Source organism: Cygnus atratus, chromosome 5 (assembly GCF_013377495.2).
Source record: "Cygnus atratus isolate AKBS03 ecotype Queensland, Australia chromosome 5, CAtr_DNAZoo_HiC_assembly, whole genome shotgun sequence".
In the NCBI taxonomy this organism is placed as follows: Eukaryota; Metazoa; Chordata; class Aves; order Anseriformes; family Anatidae; genus Cygnus; species Cygnus atratus.
The window spans coordinates 903,276-926,800 of record NC_066366.1 but is presented as its reverse complement, the minus strand read 5'-3'; the positions used below and the strand labels follow the sequence as shown (position 1 = coordinate 926,800).

Below are 23,525 nucleotides of genomic sequence, written 5' to 3'. Positions count from 1 at the left end.
ATTTGCAAATAAAATATGCTTATTATGCTTTGTGATACTGGTTATCCAGCTGAGAAACTGAGATTTTTATCTTTGTTGCAGTCAGAGCTTTTAGAAAAAACAGACTACGGAGATGTATTTCACTTGCAAAGCAGCCTTACACTGTCAACATTGAGAATGTCCCTTTAAAGTTAAAGGTTTTTGTCTTTAATGTGATTTATCTGTATATCTCACCTCTGAGTGTTAGTCTCCCCTCATTTGTTTTGCCTCTCCTACACACCTGAGCTTACTTTGTTTTCTTGGACCTATTCAAAAAATTCAGAAGCATTAGAACTGTGGAGTACAGAAGACGTGTCTGCATGGACAAGTAGATGTCTTATAAAGTGTAAGATTTCTGTTCCACTACACAAACTCACGTCTGAGCAGACCGATTAACTTTTTACTGAGAATTCTGTCTTTAGAAGTGGTCAGGATCTGCAGAATCCCTTCAAAGGAAGGGTAATTGCTGTCATTTCGCTCCCACACTGACACCCCACTTCCCCTCCATTCCCTTTGCAACCTTTGGTTCACCGTCAGCCCTGAGAAAACAGCCTCCTAGAAACACCACACAGCTGTTACTACCTGCGCTACTTAACTCTGCTTTATATGGAAGAGACCATCTAAATGCTCCTGTTTTAGCAGAGATCTCATCCTTCTGACTGTTTGCTTCAAAGTGCTACCAAATTATTGCAAAGTCTCCATAAAAAAGAATGGATAAATAAGCTGACCTTTCCATAAGGTTGGAACACCAAGCTTCTGAGGAGTACTGTACTTAAAGAAAAAGCTAGAGGAGTAAATAATTCATGTTATTAATCTTATTACAGGAATACCTAAATATCCAAATTCCACTTCATTAAGTGCTAACTGAACAAAGGGATCTTCTACTCTTAAAATGTCACTATATAAGAAACAAAATATTATCTCTACAAAAATTCTCTCAAAAGTAGGTCAAAATGCCAAGCAGATAATCTGGCACAATGGAAGTGAGTAGAAGTGTAGAAAAGTAAGAATAACAGCACCTTTTTTGTACTTTGATAGTAACTACCCCAAATTTAAAAATCTATTCTCTTGCCTTCTCTGTTTCCCATGTTATCTTCACCTTACTTGTTTAACAATGCTTCTGCCACCAGTATTTCACCAAATCTGTTTAAGTGCAATTTGTTAAAAAGTCTCACTTAAACTCTTGTCCATGAAGGATATTAGCCCCTTTCAGTATGGCCTTGCCATTTCAGCTACTCTTACCCTATTTTAAATAGTAAAAGGCTTATCACACATCTGTTCAGAGAAAAAAAAAAAGTTTACTGTAGATAGCAAGCTTGTAATAGTAGATCATTACAGAGTTTGTACTTTGACCTTGGTGACTATGCTAGCTCAGGTATTCTACAGACATCACGCACAAATCAGTGATAGCTTACAGAACAGGTTACTTGCACTAATACCATGAATGGAATAGGCACACAAAAACTGATCGACGTCACAAAAACAGAGCTGTGAAACTGCACTCTTCTATTGCTCCTTTATCTGAAACTCTTTGTTGCCTTCCCATCTGTTCTTAACCTGTAAGTGCATGATTTCCTTTCTACCAGCAACACTGAATTTGACATACCTATATAAATAGTGATCTGAAGTTATTGTATTTTACAAATTGAACAAAGTGTGTTTTCATACCTTATCCTTTCTTGATTATTTAGCACTTTCAAAACTGGTAGCAAGTCAGAAACTAGGAAGTACAAGTGCCTTATCTGAAAAACAAGATCTTCAGACAATGAAAAGTAAAGAACCTTTAGTATTTCATTAAGACCTAGAGAAGACAGAATGCAAAGTTAACAGAAGAGCAGCTTCTCACTGTTCTGTTGGAGCTATGCCTTAAGTATTTAAGATTACATCTTAAGATTAAAAAAAATAGGGGTGGTACAGATTGCTAGATGAAGAATAATTGTGTTCTCTGCAGTAAAATACTGAATTTCAAATTTGTAGACAACTTTGTAGAAAAACACCCCTCTGTAGAAAACATACAAGTAATAGTAAATATGAGCTTTACTTAAATAGCTGAAATGTTTAAATCAAAAGCTAATTCTTTTAATGAAAAAAATCTATTTGTCAAAAACATAAGATAAAGAAGGCAAGTATAATACTTTCATAATACCTTTGTTATTTTTGAACTAGTGTTAAATTGTTTTTTAAAGTAGCAAGAAAACATGGAATTACCTTTTCATACTTTAAACTCTTTTAATGTTGGTTGACCTAAATCCAGCTAAGCTTAATTCAGCTCAACTTTGTTTCTCTTATTCTCCCTTTCTCAAGAACAAAGTCAAAACTCTTCTAGCTACACAGAAATGAAGACTTGACAGGTAGACCTTGAAAATAAAAAAATACAATAAAAAAGGGTTTAAGTTTAACCTAGATTAAGTTATTAAAGGACTTCAACATACCCAAGACATACACATGACGTAAAATCAAGGACAATTCCTACAGTATCATAGAAGATCAGCATAAAAGTTTTTAGCGTTGACAAAATCTTTCCATACTGATTTGACCTTCCTTTCCAATTGCAGAACTTAACATTAGTGTAAACTAAAATGTAGTCACTGGACTTCAGTTATTCAACTAAGAATCTAATTAAACCATTCCCATATCAGAAGTTATGAAAAGGTATATTCTTAATAACACCTCTTAACTGGCTGATGATGCAGACAGAATATAGCACAGAGATGTGCATACATTATTGTGCAGAAGGCTTGTGGATAATAGAGACCTCAGTAAGGTAATCAAGCATCCTTTATCTGTTAGAACTGTACTAATCTCAATATAACAGCATATTTCTTTCCAACCCACTCACTACATTCTAGTATACTTAAATAACAAGTTAGTCTTAACCTCCAGTAAATGCATGTAAATACATTTCTTTTAGTTTGCTCAGCAGTGAAACAACAAGGATGTTTTTGTCTTATTAATTTCCTGGTGTGTTTTTTCCTCCTGATTTCTGGCACTGGATTCATGCATGTGTTCTGGAAAACTCAACATCTGAATCAGCTCTTACTGCAAAGAAACAAGGTGAATTAAGCAGCATATGAACATAGTTTACCCCATTAAATATCTGACTTGGTGAAAACATGATTTCCCCTTTCCTGGGAAAACATTAGCCCTGCAGTAAGATGCTGTTTAGTGGATCCAACTGTTTACATATGCCTTGAACAAATGCAAAACCATCACCAGCAGCTTCTAATGGGGAAAGCACTCCTGTGTTATCATCACTTGTTCTAATTCTGCAAGACACACAGAGGTTTAGTCACTGTTCAAGGCAGTCTGCAATCTTTCCCTACCTAATAAAGAAGTGACTAAGGGCAGAACTGAAAAAGTGCTCTGTCTGTATCACACACACGCATGCTGAGAAACTTTTCTCATCTCCATCTTGATGTCATATTACACTGAGGCACCTGGCTCTTTTCATCACAGGTTTCTCTGTCCAAAGACCCCCCAAGAAAACTGTAAAATACCTCTACAGCATTAGAGAGGAGAGGTGGGAGGGTTTTTTTGAGGGGTGCAGTGGGACAAGGATTTCAACATTTCTTTGTCTACTGAAATACTGATCACACGGCAATACTTGCAGAAAGAACTACTGGATTTAGAAAGCTTTTATCTATGAACATAACTACTGCATATTTCCAAGTTGATATTAAAAGCTCCCTTATCCCTTAGGCTTCCCTCTCTGAATTCATGTCCCAGGCCTTAAGTTTTCATTTACAGTGTTGCTGGACTAGATGACAAAAAAGATTCTGTACTGCCAGTACAGATATTTATTCCAGTGGCTTTTAGCTACTAGTAAACAGCCTGAGACATCCTTATGCAATTTCCTGTTCTTGTCAAAACTCACTCTGATTCCAGCACCAAAACAGCTCACAGCAGAATCAAGAACCGCCTGCTTGCAAGGCGTCTGACACCTAGAGCTGCCTATGTGATTCAGTACATTACATTCAGTTTTCTCAGCAACAAAAGACTATTGTGATGAAGAAATGCAGCAGAAGTGGCTTTGCTTCAATTTAACATTAACATTTTGGCATTTTTGTAAGATTTTCTTATCAAAAGCTTTCTTGATTATCACATTATCTACTTCAGTACCAAGCCTTATTGCTTCTAGCTTCTCTCCTATAAAATAGAAAGAGAAGTGTTTTGTATCTTCCAAAAATTTCTTTGCGTACTGAAACAAAAGAAAAATAAGGTAGTCTATACCTTTTAAAGATGTTTGTTTTATGATCAGTGTCATGGATAGAAGGGTTTTTGCTCACATGCATCCAGGTTCTCTAGTTTTATAGAAATCTAATTTCCTTCCCCCCTTCCCCCCCCCCCAGGTCTCCCATTCTTTTGCAAACTTTTCGGATTTGCCTTTCGTTTTGCCATGCCTTTTTCTGTACGGTTCTCTATCATCAAGCTAAGCTTCAAATTTACATAAAATAAATAAGTTTAATTCCTTCTTCTTGCTTGAACTTGGAAAGTTCAGAAAAGAGGAAAGCCATTAAGTTAAATTGAAAATGCAATATTGTAAACATTGTGAATTACATCACACACGGTAATTCCAGTGTTCATATGCAGCTATGACTTGCTGTTCCCATACCTGAAATTTGAAATGTTCTTTCCATCTGTTTTCTGATAATGCTACAATGTTCATTACAAACAAGGAAACCTTGCTAATATGATGTTAAGAGCATATTATTAAAATAAAAATAGCCTCTCTGCACATAGAGATGTTAATCTACTCACACTGAACCTCTTTGGATAGTGATAAAGGAGGGTCTAAATCTGCTGTCAAGAAAAGGTCATTAAGTCATTCAAGTCATAAGGTGGTTTGTTTATTTTTACAAGACAAAGGTATGTTATAAATTTAAAGAAGCAAAAGGACATGAGGATATTTCACTACAGGCTTCTAACATCTAGCTTCTTTTATTCCATACATACATCTAGTTTGCAATAGAAAAGATTGCCCAACTTACTTTCAGTCTTTAAAAAATAAAGATTTCCTTCTCTGTGTTCAAAATAGCAGCATTCATCCGTACTCTGTCTCAGGACTAGCATACCTGATACAAATCTAAGTTCAGATATTTCAGCTATGACAAAATGTTTGCTCAGAAGTACTAGATAACTTTATTAAAAATGAGTATATAAGTAAAACTATTCCCTTCCCCACCCCACATGTAAGAAAATGCAAGATAGCTAATGGAATGTAAATGGATAGTTCAAAACTACACATCTCATCTACTTAGAAGATATAAGGCTGCAGCAAAACTCAGATACATTAAACATTCTAAGTATTTAACAATGACAGGGAAAGAACATGACCTAACAACATAACCATGTATTTGAAATCATACTTATCACATCTCCAGACTTTATACAGCTAAAGTAAGTATTGTGTAAGAAATGCTGTCTTCTGTTTTATTTCATGTCTAGCTCTTTAGTTCTGCCTGTGAATGTCCCACAGGTATTACAGTTTTAACAAGATTTCTTCTAATTGCATGCTAGTACCAAACTAACTCTGTGGTTGAAACAATATCTTACATAACTTCTGCTTTACAACATAACATTGCCTAGAAAAAAAAAGTAATTAGGCTATTCACATGCAATGAATGACATTATTCTCAGGCACATGACGTATTTGAAATAACCAGCACAACATCAAAAGTGACTAGTAATTACTCTGAAATTTCCCAAAATTCATCTTTGGTTAGAGATGAAAAAAGCCATCCTGTTTAAATTGTTATTGCTTTCATTCCTTCCACTTCCTGAAGTTAAAACAAAGCAGCTCATTACTTCATCCCAAGGAAAAGCCATGGCTTGAGCAGCCAAAGAACCAAAATCCAACTAGCAGTCTGGCGTTGAGAATTATCTTATGCTATGAATTTCTTACTTCCAAACATTAAATCATGAAAACAGCTTCAAAACATTTTTGTGAATATTTCTGTTCATTTTAGCATAGAAGATTTTGATTATTTATTAAGAGTCACCATGTCAATTTTCAAAAGAGGCACTGTAAAATTGCTATTACTGCTGAGGAACATACAAACGGACTCTAAAGATCGTTTAATCTACTTGAGCTCTATAGAAATGTGGCAACAAAGCCTTTGTGATTGCAGGCAATAACTACCATCCCAAGGCTGCCAAGATTGTGCATGTTTTTATGAGGTAGTAAAAGCTCCATTAATTAACCACTTCATTCCTGAAACATGTAGTATATTGGTCATTCTGAACAAATTCAAAGACATGAAAATAAACAACATGAGAATACAAAGAGAAGATTAACAAAAACCTGGTCATTATAGTTTCAGCCTGTCTTTGGAAAAATCCCGAGACTAGCAAGCACAGGAAGAGGCTGAAGTAGCAGCAATAAAATAAGGAAGAACAGAAAAAAGAATGGTCAGTGTATTATCAGAAAAAAAGTATGTAATGGTCAGGCTTTTATTTTTTCTAGAAATCTGCAGTCATGAAGGAAAAAAGTAAAAGAAAGTAGTATTATCCTTTTATCTTTATTTATAACTTCTTTGGCAGTTTTGATGAGATAATCTTCTGATGATCTGAGGCTGGCTCTTTATCCATTTCAGAAAATGCTCCTAGACAAAAAAAAAAATCCTAAATTCACGATACGTCTTAGATCTTGGATGCAGAATAGAATGTGGGCTTTACAGTAAATGCAAGTTCTCCCGTACACGGTAAACCTAGGACATCAAAAACTTCACGCATGCTTTTGACTTACTCTTGCCGTAGTAGACAGCATTCCTACCAGCAGACTTGGAATTCGATTTCCAGTAAGTGTTGCCATTACTGGTACTATCCAAATTCAATTCTACATAGCTTTTAGTATTGTAAAACTGATTTGGGCATCTTAGTATAAATCTTTGTTACCATAAGGAGTACAAAACCAGCATACATGCAAAGTCATAGGGAATGAAAGATGCACATTTCCTGTGCCAAGACGGTCGTAGGTTCACTATGTAAGAAAAAGATGTAGCAAATACTGCAGTATCCAGCATCTTGTATCTATAGTGGCATAGAGACCCTCGTAACTCACACCCCTGCATTCCACAGATGCACCCCACTTCACTAACCAGCCAAACAATAAGTCCACTGAACCCTCTTCCTTTAACCTCACCATGTAAAATAACCCTCTGCTGAAGAGCCAAGCCCCATGAATGGATTTGAACCGAATTCAAACAACCTGGAATTTGCCTCTGTCTGGACATCTGTTAGACATGCTTACATCTATCAGGCCCACTTAACAAACAAGGCTTAAATCACAGGTGATAGGCAAGCAGGTATGCATGTAACTTACAACAGTTGACACAATTCATTGCAAAGAAGTAACAGTACAGAAAGAAATTAACATCCCATGCTAGCAGCAATTAGGAGACTGAAATTAACGTATACATGCACACATTTCAGAGTCAGTTCTGATCCAAATGTTGAAGAAACATCTGCTCTCCAAAGGCATCTTCTTAAAAAGGCAGTGACAACAAACAGGGACAGCAGTTACAATTTTTTATTGTTTTCCCATGTTAACTCAGTCTACCTAACAGATGTATTGCACACATTTAAAAGAATAAGTCAATAAAAACATTAAAATTGAAATATATGCAAACATGAGATTGTTTTTAAGAAACTACATTCTTAAGACTCACTACCTACAGCTTTGCTTTAACCTTTCACTTCTAGAGACTAGTAATTCCACAAGATAACTTTATTGATGAGGACTCCACACTCTGACAAACTACTTACATTCAACTCTGAATGCATAACACCTGTGATTCTGATTCAGTCAAGAGCCAGTAGTATTTCCTCATATATGACCGAAGCAACACAGGAGACAACTTGCTGGGAGATTTCTACCAGTCTCAGGATACTGTGTACACAAGTTCCTGCCCAGCCTGACTCACTCTGTGTCCACACTAACACTCCCTCTGCCAGAGCTGCAGTGCTGGCAGCTGCTCAATACTGGCAGCTGACATTTGAAATACTATGCAAGATCTCTGGCAGCTCCCTCTGCTGTTGCCAAAGGTAAAAAGCTACATTAATTCACGCAAGAAAGTTCAGCAACCCCCATAGCATACTGTGCCTTACGGCCCCAGAAAGCTGAAGATGTTTAGCGGACAGCTGACTGCAAAATGAGGACAAGGTTGAGCTGGGAGGACCACAGAGCCAGCCACAGGTTTTAGACCAGGCCTCCCAACAGCTGTGCATGTACAACATAAAAGCTGCCTTATGCATGCCTCACTGCAGGACATGGTGAGTTGTGGGGACATGATGAGTTGTGGGGACGTAATGTTTGCTTTGCAGACTGCACAAGCTGAAAGACAAACAGTGATGAGACAGGAGGGAGCCCTGAAAGAATGAATGACCCACAGCTGAGGAATCACTCCCCCCCAGCAATCCTCAAACAGTTAAATAGCCCAACTCCACTCCACCCCAAACACAAAGTTTCTTCCATCACCAGTGGAAGAAAGGACTAGCAAGGGCACAGAGTAAAGCAGAAAGAGTGGTGTCAAACATGGTCACTAAGCAGCATCCACAGAAAAATGGGGAGAAGTGACAGCCCCCTCCTGCTGTCCTCCTGAGCAGGTCTTCTGGGCAGGGAGGTGAGACCAAAGGCAGACACACCATGAGGCAACCCAGGGCATGCATCCCTTGTGCTTACCAGCACCACAAGACTGTACACCCAAAGATGCAAAATGCTGCGCTTCCTTCCCTCCCTTCAGTGAGGGGATGGGGTAACAGAGCTGGGAGCTACTGTGTGACACTGGTAATCACGACACCCCAAAGGAGGTGGGAGGGAAACATTCCACCCAGGTAGAGGCCACCTGGGATCTGACATCCAGGATGAGGAAAATGCTCCATTTGTGCTCAGTGAGGATGGGAAAACACCCCCTTCTTGCCCAAAGAGCTGTAAGCGATACAATTAGCACTTGTTTGTAATATTAAATGTCACCTGAATTAATCTAAAGCATCGCTGGGAACCTCTGAAGCAAAACTGAGCTATTTAACTCACCTGGACCCAGGTGCAACTACAAATACTGTGAGTGTCTACACTGAGGGCAGCTCCATATGAAGCTAAGCTGCTCTGATTTTTGCACATTGCATTGTCCTATTTAGTGCTGCCTTTGCACTCTTAGGGTGACTCTCCTCATGCACGTAAGTGTTTTAAAATATACCATCCATGTCACTCTAAGCTCTTTCTGAACCTCTGACATAACAGGACCATTTCAGTGACTGACATTACCAGCATGGTATGCATTCAGGGCAACTCTTTCTTTTCCTACACGTAAGCCTTTGCTATGTCGTTGATCATGGAGATGCCTTCTCCCTGCCACCCCCAGCCTTAGAGGAGGGGGGTTAGATACCATACCAGCCCAGATTCCAGAAAGAATGTATGAAGTAATCTCTACTGTCTTGCACATATAGAGAGACTGCAGATTTCCCAGCTATTGCATACATTTTAGACAGAAAAGTTGCAGCCTGGCCGTGAGCCTAAGCCAGTAAAGTCAGTGTGAGATTTGTTGGGTTCCCTCAAATGCCACATGATTCCAGCCCACATCTGTTTCCAAACTCACACCACAAAGTGGAAATCAGCCTGCTAGTGCATGTTTTACTCCCAGTAACACCAGAAACATTTTGACAAGTACATCAAGAGCTCTAACCCCCGGAACTGTTTTGTTCAGACTACTAGTGTTAAAAACTACTCTGTAGTTTTAAGTACATAATGTTGAAAAGTCAAGCTGATGTAAATTAATGAAGGAATTCATGGTCCTGCAAAATTCTGTGCAGGATTTCTATTTTTCTTAAGAACTGCCATTTCATTTTCGAACCCAGGTGAGAATTCACAAACAAGATTAATGCTACCACAGAAAAGAAAACTAATATCCTAAACTAATATCTGAAAACTGTCTTGAAACCAAAGTAAGAAGATAATCTTTAACAAAATGTCAGTGAATATTGGCTGCTGATTAATAATTAATTAAAATAATCCTCTACTGGTTTTGATTAAGAAGATCTTGGCACAAGCTAATGTCAGAGGACAGAAAAGTACATGCATGCTCATAAAGATTAAAGCAGAAAACACAATTTAAGAACAGCAGAACAGTATTTAGCATTCAACTTAAAACTGAGTGTTTTTTCTTAATGTTGTGAAGTTTAATTTCAGAAAGCTGCTTGCCTACCCACCTAATAGACTCAAGAGTACCTCCTATGACAGTCTTTCTGAAGGGAAAGAACACTTTTTCCATAGCAAATCTCCCATTTAAGGCTTACGTTTTCCACAGCACTCTCCGCTCGTAGAAATAGTTTTCATTTCCCAAAACTCTGCATACAGTTCTTTCGACATGGAAGACTACAGATCACAGAAAATTAAAGATGCCTTATATTTAAGTACTTTTATTCCCACTCTTGAGCCTCAAAATATTCAAGAAACAATACAAAATGCTAGAATATAAAACCCCCTTTCTAACAACAATTGCAAGAGGATTAAAAGTAACAAGTGTTCCTTTTTTAAATATCTCAATTTGTTCTTTAGCCTCTTACTGGCCTGCTTCATATTTAGGGAGCTAAGATCCAAGAAATAGAAATCCAGCAAAAAGCACTTTTAAAGGTACAGAATTCTGTGTCTTCTTTACCTTGCATTAATTCTACTTGTTCACCTTAATTCCTTCTTGTTCTCCCCTCATCAATCCAAAGGATGATTTCATTTTTTTCTAATTGAAAGGACTGGATGGGGCAGTCAGTGGGCAAAAAAATACCCTAAGATTTTCAGAGAAATTCCTCACAACTTTCATGTTCTGCAACAGTTGCTCAAGGCACAAACAGCAAAGTAACAAGCAATGCAATTAATGGCTGGGTTGATATCCTGAACTTTCACACATCTCTTTCTATCAGTAGAAGCAGACTTGCCAAAGATTGAAAAAGGGAGAGGCTTTCAGCCAGTTTTCCATAAAGTGCTGACACCGCAGAAGAGGTCTAAAAGAACACCGTATCAACATTGGCCACATTTCTTGTGCTAGCAAATACATCTATGTCATTCTGATATTCATTAGCAACTTGTGAAGGTTTGAAAACTTCAGTTTGTTGTTGTTGGGACTTTTTTTATTTTTTAACACAAGAATACTGAGGAAAGCTACAAATAAGGCCAGCAACTTCTGAAACAGGAAATGATCTTCCACCAACAGCCTATGTGAAAAATCAAACGTGAAGCATTTCAGAGCAGATGTCAATGATATTCATTTACACAATCCTCTTTACATACACGTTCTATTTGAAAAAGGTAGGATAACATTACCTGGGGAAAGACAACATCAGTTTGTATTCCAACATCTGCTTGTTTTCTTAAGATTTTACACCTCCAGCATTTTTGGCACACCACCAGATGTATCAGAATAAGGTAGCAATACTCCCTCCATTTAGTTTTTGAAACTTTTTTCATTACTCATCAAGCCTTGGACATAAGTGTTGAGACAGGAGCATGTGCATTCTTACAGAGAAGGAGAAATGATTAAAGCATAAACTTTGAAGAGGCTGTGGAGGTGGGAGGTAGCCGATTCCCACAGGCTAATTTAAGTTCACCATCGCTTATAATAAAGACCTGCTATTTAGTATTGACTTTGTGTAACTACATTCCCATAAACATGATTCATGCATGAGTGTGATAAGTTCTGTATTGACTAAAACTAGTGAAGTGTCACTGACTGAAATCTGACACTTCAGCACTTGTGACTCTCATTAATGAGTCTCTGAACAATAGTTTGACAATTGATAGCCTAAAAAATGTATCTGTAATCACAAATCCAGCACACTTTTTAGTGCGATATATTGATTGTTCTTTTTTGTATTAATAACAACCTGTGGTATGCTAAATCAGTCTTTATAAAGGACTAGGAGATTCCCTTCATGAAACCTGAGTTCTGAATATTGCTCTTTAATAATGCTCATGTAAAGAGATTAAACACTCTAACATACACAAATTACAAAAGCTTCTGGAGATTTAATTATTAACTAGAGATTGTTACTTCATTCAAGATGTTTTATGTACACATCCTGCACTAGATGTTAGTATAAGGCTGGCAAGAGGATCTAGCAGCATTTCTTTAAAAAAAGAAATCCTGACTCTTACCCAGTAGACATGTATTTGTGGTTGCTATGTCGTTATCCCAACAGAGCAATATATTTTAAAGTCATTGAGTCCCATGGCTTTGCCCCTTGTTAAGCTCAAAGAGCAGGGAAAAAAAAATCATAACACTTCAGAAAAAGATCTTTCAAATATACCATTTCTGAAAGCTTTTGAATACCTAATGCAAAAGGAAGAATCCCTCAAGCTTCAGAATTTTTGGTCCCTTAAAGAGACACATGCAAAAAAAGTAACACTAAGCTCAACATTCGGATGATGGTCACATACCATTGCCAGTGCCACCCAGTACTCTGATGACTTTATCACCTTCTATTGCAAGTTTATGCCTCTGGTCTGGCTTTTCAACTCAACTACTTGCTTGCTAATTTCATGGATCTTTGGATACTGCTGGACAACAGATGATCACTAGAAGGCTGTGCTTCTCCAAATACCTACAACCATTGATAAAATTTTAATTTTTTTCTGCAATTCTACCTTTTCTCCTGTCAAGATAATTGCAAGAATCCCCCTTAAAAGAAAGGTAAATCCTTTTAATCAGCAATACAGCTGAATTAATAAAAAAAAAATCCTCTTCTCTAGAAGATGAGTTCATTAATTCTATACTTTCTTTCCTATATAAAAAAAAAATCACATAGTTTTCCCTCTTTTAAATGGTTAATGCTATCTATATAACCCTGTGCTAACAAAGTATCCATAAAGGCAAGAGACTCACATTATTCCCATACTGATACTTGATTTCATTGCAGTAGTGCTCAAATGTCTCAGTAAGATGAGGGGCTTTAAGGGGCTACATGTTTTAAAACCAGAAGGCAAGAGTTCCTCTCCAAAGGGCCTACTGGCCTTTACTGTACAAACAACTTGACCCCATTAAGTTATATAAACAAAAACATGTTGAAAAATTGTTTCATGTAAATTTTCAACAAACGGATATTTGTGCTTATTTCCAGGAGCAGAATTAATGGAAACTATGAAACGCAGCATCTATCACAGCATGCTTCTAACGTAAAAATAAAACTACTGACATTACTATTGTCAGAAATGATCTTTTTGAAGGGCTTTTTTTTTTTTAATTATTATTTTTTTTAAGTGTCCCCAACTACATATTGACTGCAAAACATGCTACTTAGCTCACCTTCTGGAAGGCAGGATGACAGAAAAGAAGCCAAGAAGTTACACACTGCAGACTAAAAATGAAAAGGGAGAAGAGGTCACTTAATTGTAGTTTTTACAATAAAATTCCAACAGTCTCCAATACAGTAAGCTTCAAAAATTAGTCCCAAATGTAAAGTTTCTTTGCAAAAAGCTACAAAAAAAAAATCCTCAATTCTGTACATTTCCACAAGAGGACACTAAAATAATGAGAATAAAGTATTTCTCAAAAAAAAGTCCAACTATCACCTACCATTCTTCATTAGTTAACTGTTTTCCACCTAAACTATTTCACAGTCAAGTAGACATTAAAGTATAATTATTTCTCTTTTAATACACATTTTATTTATTCTAGAGATTAATATTTGGCTTTTCACGTGCCTAAGCGTGAAAAACAGATATATTTAGACCTGCTACAGACAAAAAAGCAACAGTTAACTGATACCACAGAAATATCCTTTTATTTCTTTTGAAAGTGTTCCATTATCCCTGGATTGACACTGTTTACACTTAAGTGAACACACAGTTTCACAACATGACTCCATGAATAACTTCTGGGCACCAAGAAAAACACACACGTATTAGTAGGGTCAGGCCTAATCTCTTTTGCTCTTTCTCCTGGTCTCCAAATCCCACACTCAATTAAGGGCGAGTTACACCTAAGAGGGCAGAAAGAGCGAGCAACACACAGTTTTTAAAAACAAAACAAAACAAACAAAAAACTTCACTTAAAGGGCAGCGCACGCCGCGGCTGGCCACAGCCCCACCGTTACCTCAGGGCTGAGGCGGTGGCGGCCGCTCCCGCCCTGCTGCCGGGCCCTGCAGCCACACGCAGCCGGAGCTCCGGCTGCCCTTATCGAGCCTCTGCCACGCCTGACGGGGGCGACTGTCGGGCATGAAGCCTCACGTGCAGCCTTCCCACTTACCTAGCACAATTTAACTTTAATCATCTACTGCTCTTTCCCTCGTGTCCCGTAAATCCAGAAAGGAAAAGGGAAGGGGGCACTCCGCTCCGTACCGGCGGGGCTGGAGCGACGAGGCGCCCTATGGAGCAGGGGAACGGGGGCCGAGGGCGGCAGCTACGGCCCCTGAGCGCGGGGGAGCAGCGGGGCCGGGCCGGGCCGGGCTCTGCCGCGCGGCCTCTTGTGGGACTCACACTGCGCGCTTCACTGGGGACTACGCGCTCCTCAAGAGCGAACGTGAGTCGCGCAGTCAGCCACCACCCCAGCCTAGGGGAGGACGGCTGGGCGAGCCGTCCGAGGCGCCTGCTAGGGTGTGCGGGCGGCTGTGACCGCATCTGGGGCTGGGCCGGACGGCTCTCGCGAGAGCGCCGCCGTCGGCCATTTTCTCATTGATTGGTAGTGGCGGAGGGGGTGGGGGCTGCGGCGCTGCCCTCGCTGGTTGGGGCGGTGGTGGAGGAGGAGCAGGATGAGACGCCGGCGTCCGTACGCCTCCCGCTGCTGACGACGACGGCGACGCTCGGCTCTGCCTTCTGCGGGCCCAGCGCCGCGCCACCGGCCATGGTGCCCAGCGAGGAGAACCAGCTCGTCCCCAAAGAGGTGAGGCGGGGGGGCCGCGGGCAGGGTGGGCAGCGGGAGGCGGCGGCGGCGGCCCCTGGGGCGTGTGGGGGGCCCGGGGCCGCCCGGGAGGCCCTGCCGGGCTTGGCTCCGTGCGGGGAGGGAGAGAAGGAGGGCCTGTCTTTGTGAGGGGGCGGGAGGTCCTGCGTCCGGGGGCTGCGCGGAGGCAGGGAGGAACGGGAGCCGGCGTGGGGAGGGCAGCGAAGGGAAGGGAACGAAAGGGAAGGGAACGGAAGGGAAGGGAACGGAAGAAAAGGAGAGGAGGCTGGGGCCGGGCCTGGGCCCGGGCCCGCGGCAGGCTCGGGGGCGGCCGGGGCGCTACACCTGTCTGTCACGGCACGCGGGGAGGCCGGCTGGAGCGGGACCCGTCGGGCGGGGGGGCGCCGCGGGACGGCAGGTCCTGGCTGCCGGGTGCCCGAGGGGAGGGAAAAGGGAAAAGAAAGAAGGGGCCAAAGTGCCAAATGGCAGCCGGGAAGGGCTCGCCGCGGCACTGGAGCTGCGGCTGCGGAGGGAGCGCGGCCCGAGTCAGCCGTGGTTCGTGTTTGCGGCAGGGTAGGCCCCTAGCCGCCGCCTTGCAGCGGGGAGGAAGGGAGAAGGTTTGTTTTTGGCCAGAGGCTAAAGATAAGAGCCTGCGTGGAAGAGGAAGGCTAAGTCTCTGTCCTGCAGCGATAGGCGAATGACACGTGTCAAGTAGAAGAGATACTGCTCAGGGAAAGGAGTCTTCGAGCCGTGGTGTGACATGGTGGGAAGTAGTTGTTCACAGGGGAATGTTAGCAGAAACTTTTGTTCACGTGCAGGTAGGCTTATGTATTTAGCTGACTTTTCAGTTTTACTTTTCTGTTAAATTATTCAAACCCTTCCTGTTGTTGAACAGAGCCTCACTAGGCTGTGAGGCTTTGTGTCGGGGGTAAGGGCTTCAGTTTTGTAGAGTTTAGTAAAACGAAGTGGTGATCATTAAATGGTACCCTTGGGAACAATTGTGAAATAAAATTCTGAATTTCAGACATAAATTGCATGCATAGAATTGTACAGGTAAGTCAGGACAAGTGTACCTCTTGTTTCTTTTTCTTTTTTTTTTTTTTTACATCCTAAGATTCGAAGGAGTACATTAAGTCTTTTATCAGGAAGAAGATCTCCAGAAACTTAAGGGATGGAATGTAGTAGCTAGTATGCTTAAATATTTTATTTTTAAAAAATTCCAAAAATTTAGGAAAAGGGATAGAAAACAGGAGCTAGTATACTTAAGTAATTAAAAAAAAGAAAATGTAAAAGCAAAGGAGACTGGCAGGAAAAACCTTGTGGCAATTGTAGTTAACTGGAATGGCAAGGTGATTAATAGAAGAATTTAGATGAGGCTGTTTCCTTAGTTATATGTATTAATAGTATCCCTGTTGGCTTTAAAGCTGTATTCAGAATGTACGTATGATTCAGATGAGTATTTTTAACCGACTCATTGGACTGGGATTTTGCATGCACTTCTCTCTGCAGAGAGGGGAAATACGGGTAAAAGAAGATGAATATTTAAAATATATGTGATTATAGATATGCATATCTTAAGCATACAGTGTGAAATCTGTAAACTTCTTAGACAGTGCTACTATGAGCCACTTAGCATGCTTTTTCATGTTCTTCATTGGGCACCTATGCTTTTTGTAAGTAACTGGTATGGAACAACATCAGTTCTATGAGACTTTGGAATTTCTAGAAGCTGATGGTATTTTCTCTGAGAATATAAGAAATCAAATTGAGGAGAAAAACAGATTATTTGTGCTAAGCCCCTCTGATGATATATATGTCATAAGAGAACTTTCTTCAACTTTTCCAGTGTTTTTCAGTATGTACTCATTTTATTTCAGTGATAGAAGTTTAAGAAATATTATGCTACAGCATTCATATTAAGTCCTTTTGAGATTCACTAATAGTCTCACTGCAGAGAACACTGAGTTACGGGTAAACAGAATTCTCCAGGTCTGAGTTTTCAACAGCCACCTTCTAAATACTCCTATTATGCCATTAGTAGCAGCTGGAGACAAAGCAGGTCTTTTGGAGTTTCAGTTCTACCCTTTGGAAGTGGATAAAGGATTACAGTTCCATGTTTTTCTCCCTTCCCAAAGGGCTGAGTAATTATCGCTTGTATAGCTGGCTGTCTTATGCAGTTTCAAAGATTCAGCTGGGATGTGAACCAACATCTGCCAAAGATGAGTACAGAACCATATTTTTCCTTTACATTCCAGTGTAAAGGAGCAGGAAAAATCTGAAGTTTGCTTTAGGCTGATCTGGGGAATGACTAAGCAATTAAAGGAGTGGATGGGAAAAGGGATTTGGTTCTTGTCTACAAACTTATGTGAGGCCACGGTAGATTTGGTAATAGGAGGCATCTGTAATGTTAACAGCCTTTGTTGGAAGAATAGGAAGAGAAGTATTAGGTTGTTCTGAAGCCTTAGTTTGTATATCTGCGCTTACAGGAGCTCAGATTGCTGTTTTTAAAGTATATTAAATGTTTTTATTAGCTTTTTTAAGGAGTAATATTGTGTTTTCATGATTACAAAATACTAGTAGTTCCACTGCTGCCCTTTGAATATCTTATAGTAGTATAAGAAAAATTTCTTCTGGGCATTGTATAGATTCAGCTTGCAATGCTAAGGTACAGGTAATCAGGGCTTAATTTTCTCTTGCTCATAACTTTGGCATAAAGTTCTTTATTTGGAGCAGCTGTACTAAAGCACTTTCTAATAGCTGAGTGTTGTAATGTTTATATTAAGCTTTTTGCCCAAGCTATACAGGCATTTAGTAAATTAGTTCTTGCATTCCTGCCACTCACTGCCTAACACTTCCACAATTGTTTCAATAGTTGTGTGACCAATGATTCCTTATGACGGGGGGAATAAGTATTCCTCTTCTTGAGACCAGGGTTCTGTACAAACTGTTCCATGTTTCCTTTCCTTCCAATACTCAATTCCTTTTCTCTCTTCATCTGAAATGTAAAGCACTCAATTTAGTGTTTTTATATTCAGTAAAACAGAAGTCATTGGGTCATATACAGGGCACCCTAGTAGTAAATGCTAAACATTCTTTAAGAATTGCTTTGCTATTTGGTGTAAATTTTCCCCCCATTAGTTTAGTGAAACAGTTATCCAGGGAGGAAGAGGCATATAAAGATAGCCATGGAAGCAAGAAAATGGTGCTATTAGAAGGGAAAATACTTCAATGACTTTCAGTGTTTGAGAGGTAGACCTGAAACTTACATTTGGCAAATCTACCTCAAATAGAGAGAAATGCAATATTCTAATCAACACAGTTGGCGAGAAAGGTAGAATCACATGTTTGTTTACTGACAAGATAAGTAAATTTTACAGAAACTCCTGTTGAAGACCAAGATGTCCCAACTTAGGGAGTATTGCCCAAGCTCATAGGATCAGTCAATATAAAAAGTAGGTTCTGCTGTAAGCTTTCCGAAATGTCTATGCCACTCGTTAAATGCTATGCAGATTCTTTCTCAACAAGTTCCAGCATGAACTTGACAGAGTACACCTGTCAAAATAAGTATATATGCTTTTTACTTGCTGCCATTTAATCAAAGATTGTGTGAGTTTTCTCAGCTAACTAACGTGAGTCTTTTCATCCCTACACTAATTAATCCATTTTAATCTCCCACATTGAACAAATAAAAGATGTTTCTTGATGGGTATCGCATTAACTTTGTTAGAAGAACAGGAATCAGAGTAAGATATTTTGCACTTCTTTTAGTGAAGGGATGTTCTTTTTCAGTGTTGATGACACCTGGATTCTTTCATTCCAGTGTGTTAAGATACTCCACAAGTAACTACCGCTTGGGTAGCTTATCAGTTTGTCCTTACTTTTTTGTGCGCTTTGGTCGTAAAGTATGAAGGTGTGATTGTGAAAATCTGACTACTTCATTGGCCAAGCAAATTGGGAAATCAAATTTAGGAAACAAAATCCAAACAGAAGTCCGTTGAGTCATTTGTTCCTTGCAAACAGACACCATCTGTGTGATACTCAGTACTGTAGTTTGGTGAATGAGATGTGAAAGTAGCACACAAGGTCTTTCCATGCTTAGTTCAATCACTGAGCTTCTTGGAGTCACACATTAGTTCCCCATGCTGTATACATCTGGGTATGTAATCTGTAGTACGAGAGAACTGATCAGGATAATTATCTAATGGCACATTGAGGTCGTGATAAGTTTTTGCCTAAGAGGTAGCTACTCGATACTGGAACCTCAGTCTGTAAGTGCTGCTAGCTGGTGTGGGTCACCAGTGATTAAAGTTGCTAAATCAATTGAGTACAGTACAATCATTTTTTGTGCAGTTACACACTGTTCATCAAACAAGTAATAGACTTCCTTCTGAGCTGTGAAGTAATTATGTGGGGACAGAGAATAAATGTCTGTCAGTATTAAATTCTAAACCGTCTTCAGCTCAGAATTTCAGTATACAAGAAAAAAACTTTAAACGCTTTGTTAGTTGTCATTCTTAAATAGGTTAAGTCCAATAATTCTGTTTTTCTGTTTTTGAAACTGAAGTACCTGTGGATTTAGATCAGTGTAGATCATTTTATTTAAAATAAGAATCTTCCTATCCCACAAACTGATAAGTGGGATAGGAAGTATCATTGGGAAATGACAATAAGTCATTCAACTTCCTTTTGCTGATAGAGTATATTGTTATTAACATAAGGAACTTAAGTAGACCTGCACCTTGACTTTGTTACCTTTGACTTGTAGGTTTTGGTCTTGTCTGAATTAAATTGTGAAAGAAAGTCTTATTTTAAACCTTTCTCCCAGTACGTTTTAATGGATACAGTAGTGCCCAAAAATATGTGTAGTTACTCATATATCCAGCTTTTTTATCCATATTTGAAAATATTTTGGGGTTTATATAAGAAATTTAAGCATGAAAGATACGTTGCTAGAAAACTGAGCGATTGAGTTACATGTTCAGCCTTTTTATTCAGTTTGAAAATGTCTTTGGTTCCTTTTGCAAACACTTAAAGCTGGTATTTTACACTTTACCCTTTTGAAAATGAATATGGTATGCTTTCAGGTGAACAGCTTATTTAGCGTTTTACTGTATTTTTCTTGTCTTGAATAAAACAATATTCTCAAAACAATGCTGTTGCAGTATAACTAAAGTATTGATACCTGAAAATACTAGTATGACTTTAAACTTTTCTTGTAAGCTTTCAGGTAGAATGGTATCCAACTTGATCACAGTTTTAGCCACTGTGAAAGTGTGTAGTATATTCTTTGTTCATGTTTTTGCAGTGTTTGGCAAGCAGTCAGCTTGTGTCAAACAAATGATGTTGCTCAGCACTGGCACTTGAAATAGCTTCTAAAAAGGATGTGTCTGTGTTCTCAAAGAATTAAGGGATAAAACTGGTAAAAATCACTTGATTGAATTCAGCCTGTGAGGATTGTGACTGCACTCTTTGTGTGGCCGTAAGGCTACTTTGGGTGCTTCTGAAAAATGACAGTAGATTTTTAGATGAGCAGTTACGTAAAACAGCTAAGCATTCCTTATTGTACCCTAGTTCCTCAGAATGCTTCATCTGAGGTAAATTCCTCTCTAGGTGCACAACCAGAACCCTTTAAAAAGGGCATATTCAGTTGCTAAGGACATTGTTGCATGGCAAAAGGAGTGGTGTTGGAGCAGAACCTGAATGTTAAGTGTGTCTTCTCAATAAGATGTAATGAAAGCCTTTCAAGTAAATGAGGAGACGTGTATGAATTCTGTAGGATTAGTGAGTTTTAGCTTTAGAAGATGTGTAAGAAATGTACTTGATATACCATGAAAGTTTTCGCTGTAGATTATGTCTGAAAACAGATTCACTTTGAGCTTTGTTGCATTTTTGAAGAAGTCTGGTGCAATTCTGCAGGAGCTAAAGGAACTCAAGGCAGATAAGTTTACTGATTTGTGTAAGTATTATGTTGAGATCAGTAATAATGACTGAAATTAGAGAAAAAATAAAGCAGGTAAAACTTAATGGTAGTACCTCTCTTGTTTACAGTAAAATATTTTGATAGATTAGATTACTATATGGAGAAAACATCTAGGTTCTTCCTTGTACATAGTCGTAGGTATGCTTTCTGTGGAATTATTCTGCTTTAGTGTTCCATGTTCTCCCTGCAATCCTTTGTGGTACTGGTAGCAGATTCAGATTATGGCCAGGCTTTGTGGGTGCTTATGTTCTTAACTGTAACTGTTCCATGTCATACTGCTAGACAACTGCACAAGGAATCTGTGCTGGTCCACCTTGCTATTCCAGATTCTCCTCTTCACCAGCAGCAGATTGACAGAAAGAATTAAAAATTAACTATGGATTCCTGTCTTTTAATCTCAAATGTCTGTCTGTCCGTTGTCCCTCCCCCCCCCCCCCCCCCCCCAAAAAAAAAAAATAATTGTATGCATATTTTCCAGTAATTTTGTAGTAAAGCAAATTACATTTCAAAATTACCCAAACAGAAAAATCCATCTTTCCCCTCACTCTGATTTGTTTTCATGCTAACATTGTATTTGTAAATCTTAATCCAGAAAAATATCCTTTAGATTATTGGCATGGTAGCAAAATGTTTCTATAAAGTCTGTGGTATGACTGGGCTTTGTGGAGTGGTGAGCAAGTGTGAAAGCATACCCACTGTTTTTGGGACTCTACACAGGAAACAAATGATGTGATTACAATACGATGGATAAAAGTGTAATATGTATCTCACGGTGTTCTTGGATTTTTCAGAATTTTTTGAAGACTAATGAGCGTGGTGATAAAGTGAGGTGCAGACAGGATGTAAACAAACGGAAGCAGTAGAAAGATGAGGCTGTTTCAGATCCAAATATGAAGTTTGTACTGTAAGGGATGTATAGAGGCTGGCAGACGGTTTGCAAGTATGTAAAACTTCATTTACATTTAATTCTCATTGTTTTAGTCTGGATACAAAACACACTAGAAATTAAATGATTCAAGAGTGAAGTTATCAAAATGTCCCGTGTTTAACTGGTTTAGATGTTAAAACTTGATCTGTTATTATGGAAGATGTGTTCTTTATCCATTGATTATCTGTTCTTTTCATTCTTGTTTTTGTGTCACCTGTAGGGTGACCAGGAAACATTTGTCATCTTTCCCTTATTGACAGTTGCTGCATCTAATTTTTAAGAGAAGTAATTAATCTTGAATCACCTTTAATTTACCAGATTTAAAGGACCAGTAGAGCGTAAGAGTAAAAAGACAGGTTCTTCAACATGTTCTTAAAAATGATATATTTAAAGTCTGTTAAAATACAGAACTTAAAGTTAGAATGTAGCCTTTGTAATACAGGAAAAACAAAGGTTTTGACCTTAATTCAGCTGTCATCAGACATGTCCTCTGTATCCTTCAGGGTGCTTTAAACACCCTGGATAAATGTACTACTCTGGCCCCATACCAACTTTTTCTGGTTGTCATTTCTACTTTTATAAATGCTTTTTACAAATGAGTGAGTAATCCACAAAAGTAGGAACAAACTCTCAAAGGTAAATGCTAGCCTAATAACACAATATTTTTAAGACAGTGTGTTTTTGGACATGTTCAGAAAGTTATGTTAGACTTGGAAGCGTATATAGAAAATAGTAATTTGGCCATTCCATGAATGACTGTTTATAAGCAAGCTCTGTTTCAATGAGGGAACAAACAGTAACTTTTTTTAATTTAAGCTTTGTTACTAGAGAAGCATTTCTGTGGAGTTGGTCTTTGAAAACAACTAATCAATCCAAAATCTCCATGAGACAGAAGAGAGGAAAACATAAACTTATTTTCCAAAACAAATAAGAATGTAGTGATCCTGCTACAGAATTCCGTGGCATTCCTCTTCTCCTGTCTGCATCAGGTCATCCGCCAGAGAAAAGCATTCTTGGTGTTCATCTGACCAGGGCCATCAGTCTCTATTATGGCTCCAGCCTTCTTCCGTGCTTTCCAGCAGTTATCCTCTATCTACAGCAGGCTGGAAGACACAGGGTGAGGGTGAAAGCAATGTGGTTGCTGCAATAACGACACTTCTTGCTTTTCCAGGCCATTCAAAGCAGAAGGGGGAGATATTCATCTTTTCCTGTAAAGCAGCACTGACATTTACAGAGACTCATACCAAAGGATGGAGGGTGTAATTTCAGTCTTCAGGTTACAAAAAAAAAAAAAAAAAAAAACAGTTGCAGTGCTTTCAGGTGGTTTTGGTATTTAGTAATTTAAGTATATGATATGTAATATGCATATTTAAAATGCTACTATTACTCCGTGGTACTGGTATATCGCTTGATGCTTTTCAAGGAGAATTAAGCGTTCAGTTAAACTAGAAGACTGACTCAGATTAAAGCTAACCTACTGAAAAGGGGGAGGTTTAGGTTGGACATTAGGAAAAAAATTCTTCACTGGAAGGGTTGTAAAGTATTGGAACAGACTACCCAGAAAAGTAGTTGAGTCACCATCCCTTCAGAAAGCGTGTTGATATAGTGCTTAGTGACAGGGTTTAGTGGTGGACTTGGCAGGGCTAGATTAAAGGTTGGATTAGATGATTTTAGAGGTCTTTTCCAGCCTGAATGGTTCTATGAAAAACTAACCAGAAATGATTAATTTTAAGAAGG

General features: G+C 39.0%; 2 protein-coding genes across 5 annotated transcripts in view; one reads left to right on the top strand and one right to left on the bottom strand.

Annotated features, from left to right (window-relative positions):
• The window catches only part of GALNT18 (polypeptide N-acetylgalactosaminyltransferase 18), a 312,077-nt gene extending 297,596 nt beyond the window's left edge, over window positions 1–14,481 (bottom strand). Inside the window, exons 1-2 of the mRNA XM_050711302.1 lie at window positions 14,251–14,481; window positions 13,308–13,359 (exon numbers count right to left, since the gene is read on the bottom strand). The gene's annotated coding sequence lies outside the window, so the exon portion shown is untranslated. The remainder of the gene's footprint in view (window positions 1–13,307; window positions 13,360–14,250) is intronic.
• A 160-nt stretch (window positions 14,482–14,641) lies between these two features.
• USP47 (ubiquitin specific peptidase 47) overlaps window positions 14,642–23,525 on the top strand; it is a 51,114-nt gene continuing 42,230 nt past the window's right edge. Inside the window, exon 1 of one of the 4 annotated variants that reach the window (XM_035550270.2) lies at window positions 14,642–14,883. In XM_035550270.2, coding sequence (XP_035406163.1) covers window positions 14,845–14,883 — 39 coding nt within the window. In that variant the 5' untranslated portion in view covers window positions 14,642–14,844. Of the gene's footprint in view, window positions 14,884–21,688; window positions 21,801–21,840; window positions 22,906–23,525 lie in introns of those variants that run through there. The other 3 variants (XM_035550265.2, XM_035550267.2, XM_050711299.1) reach the window with 3 other exon arrangements.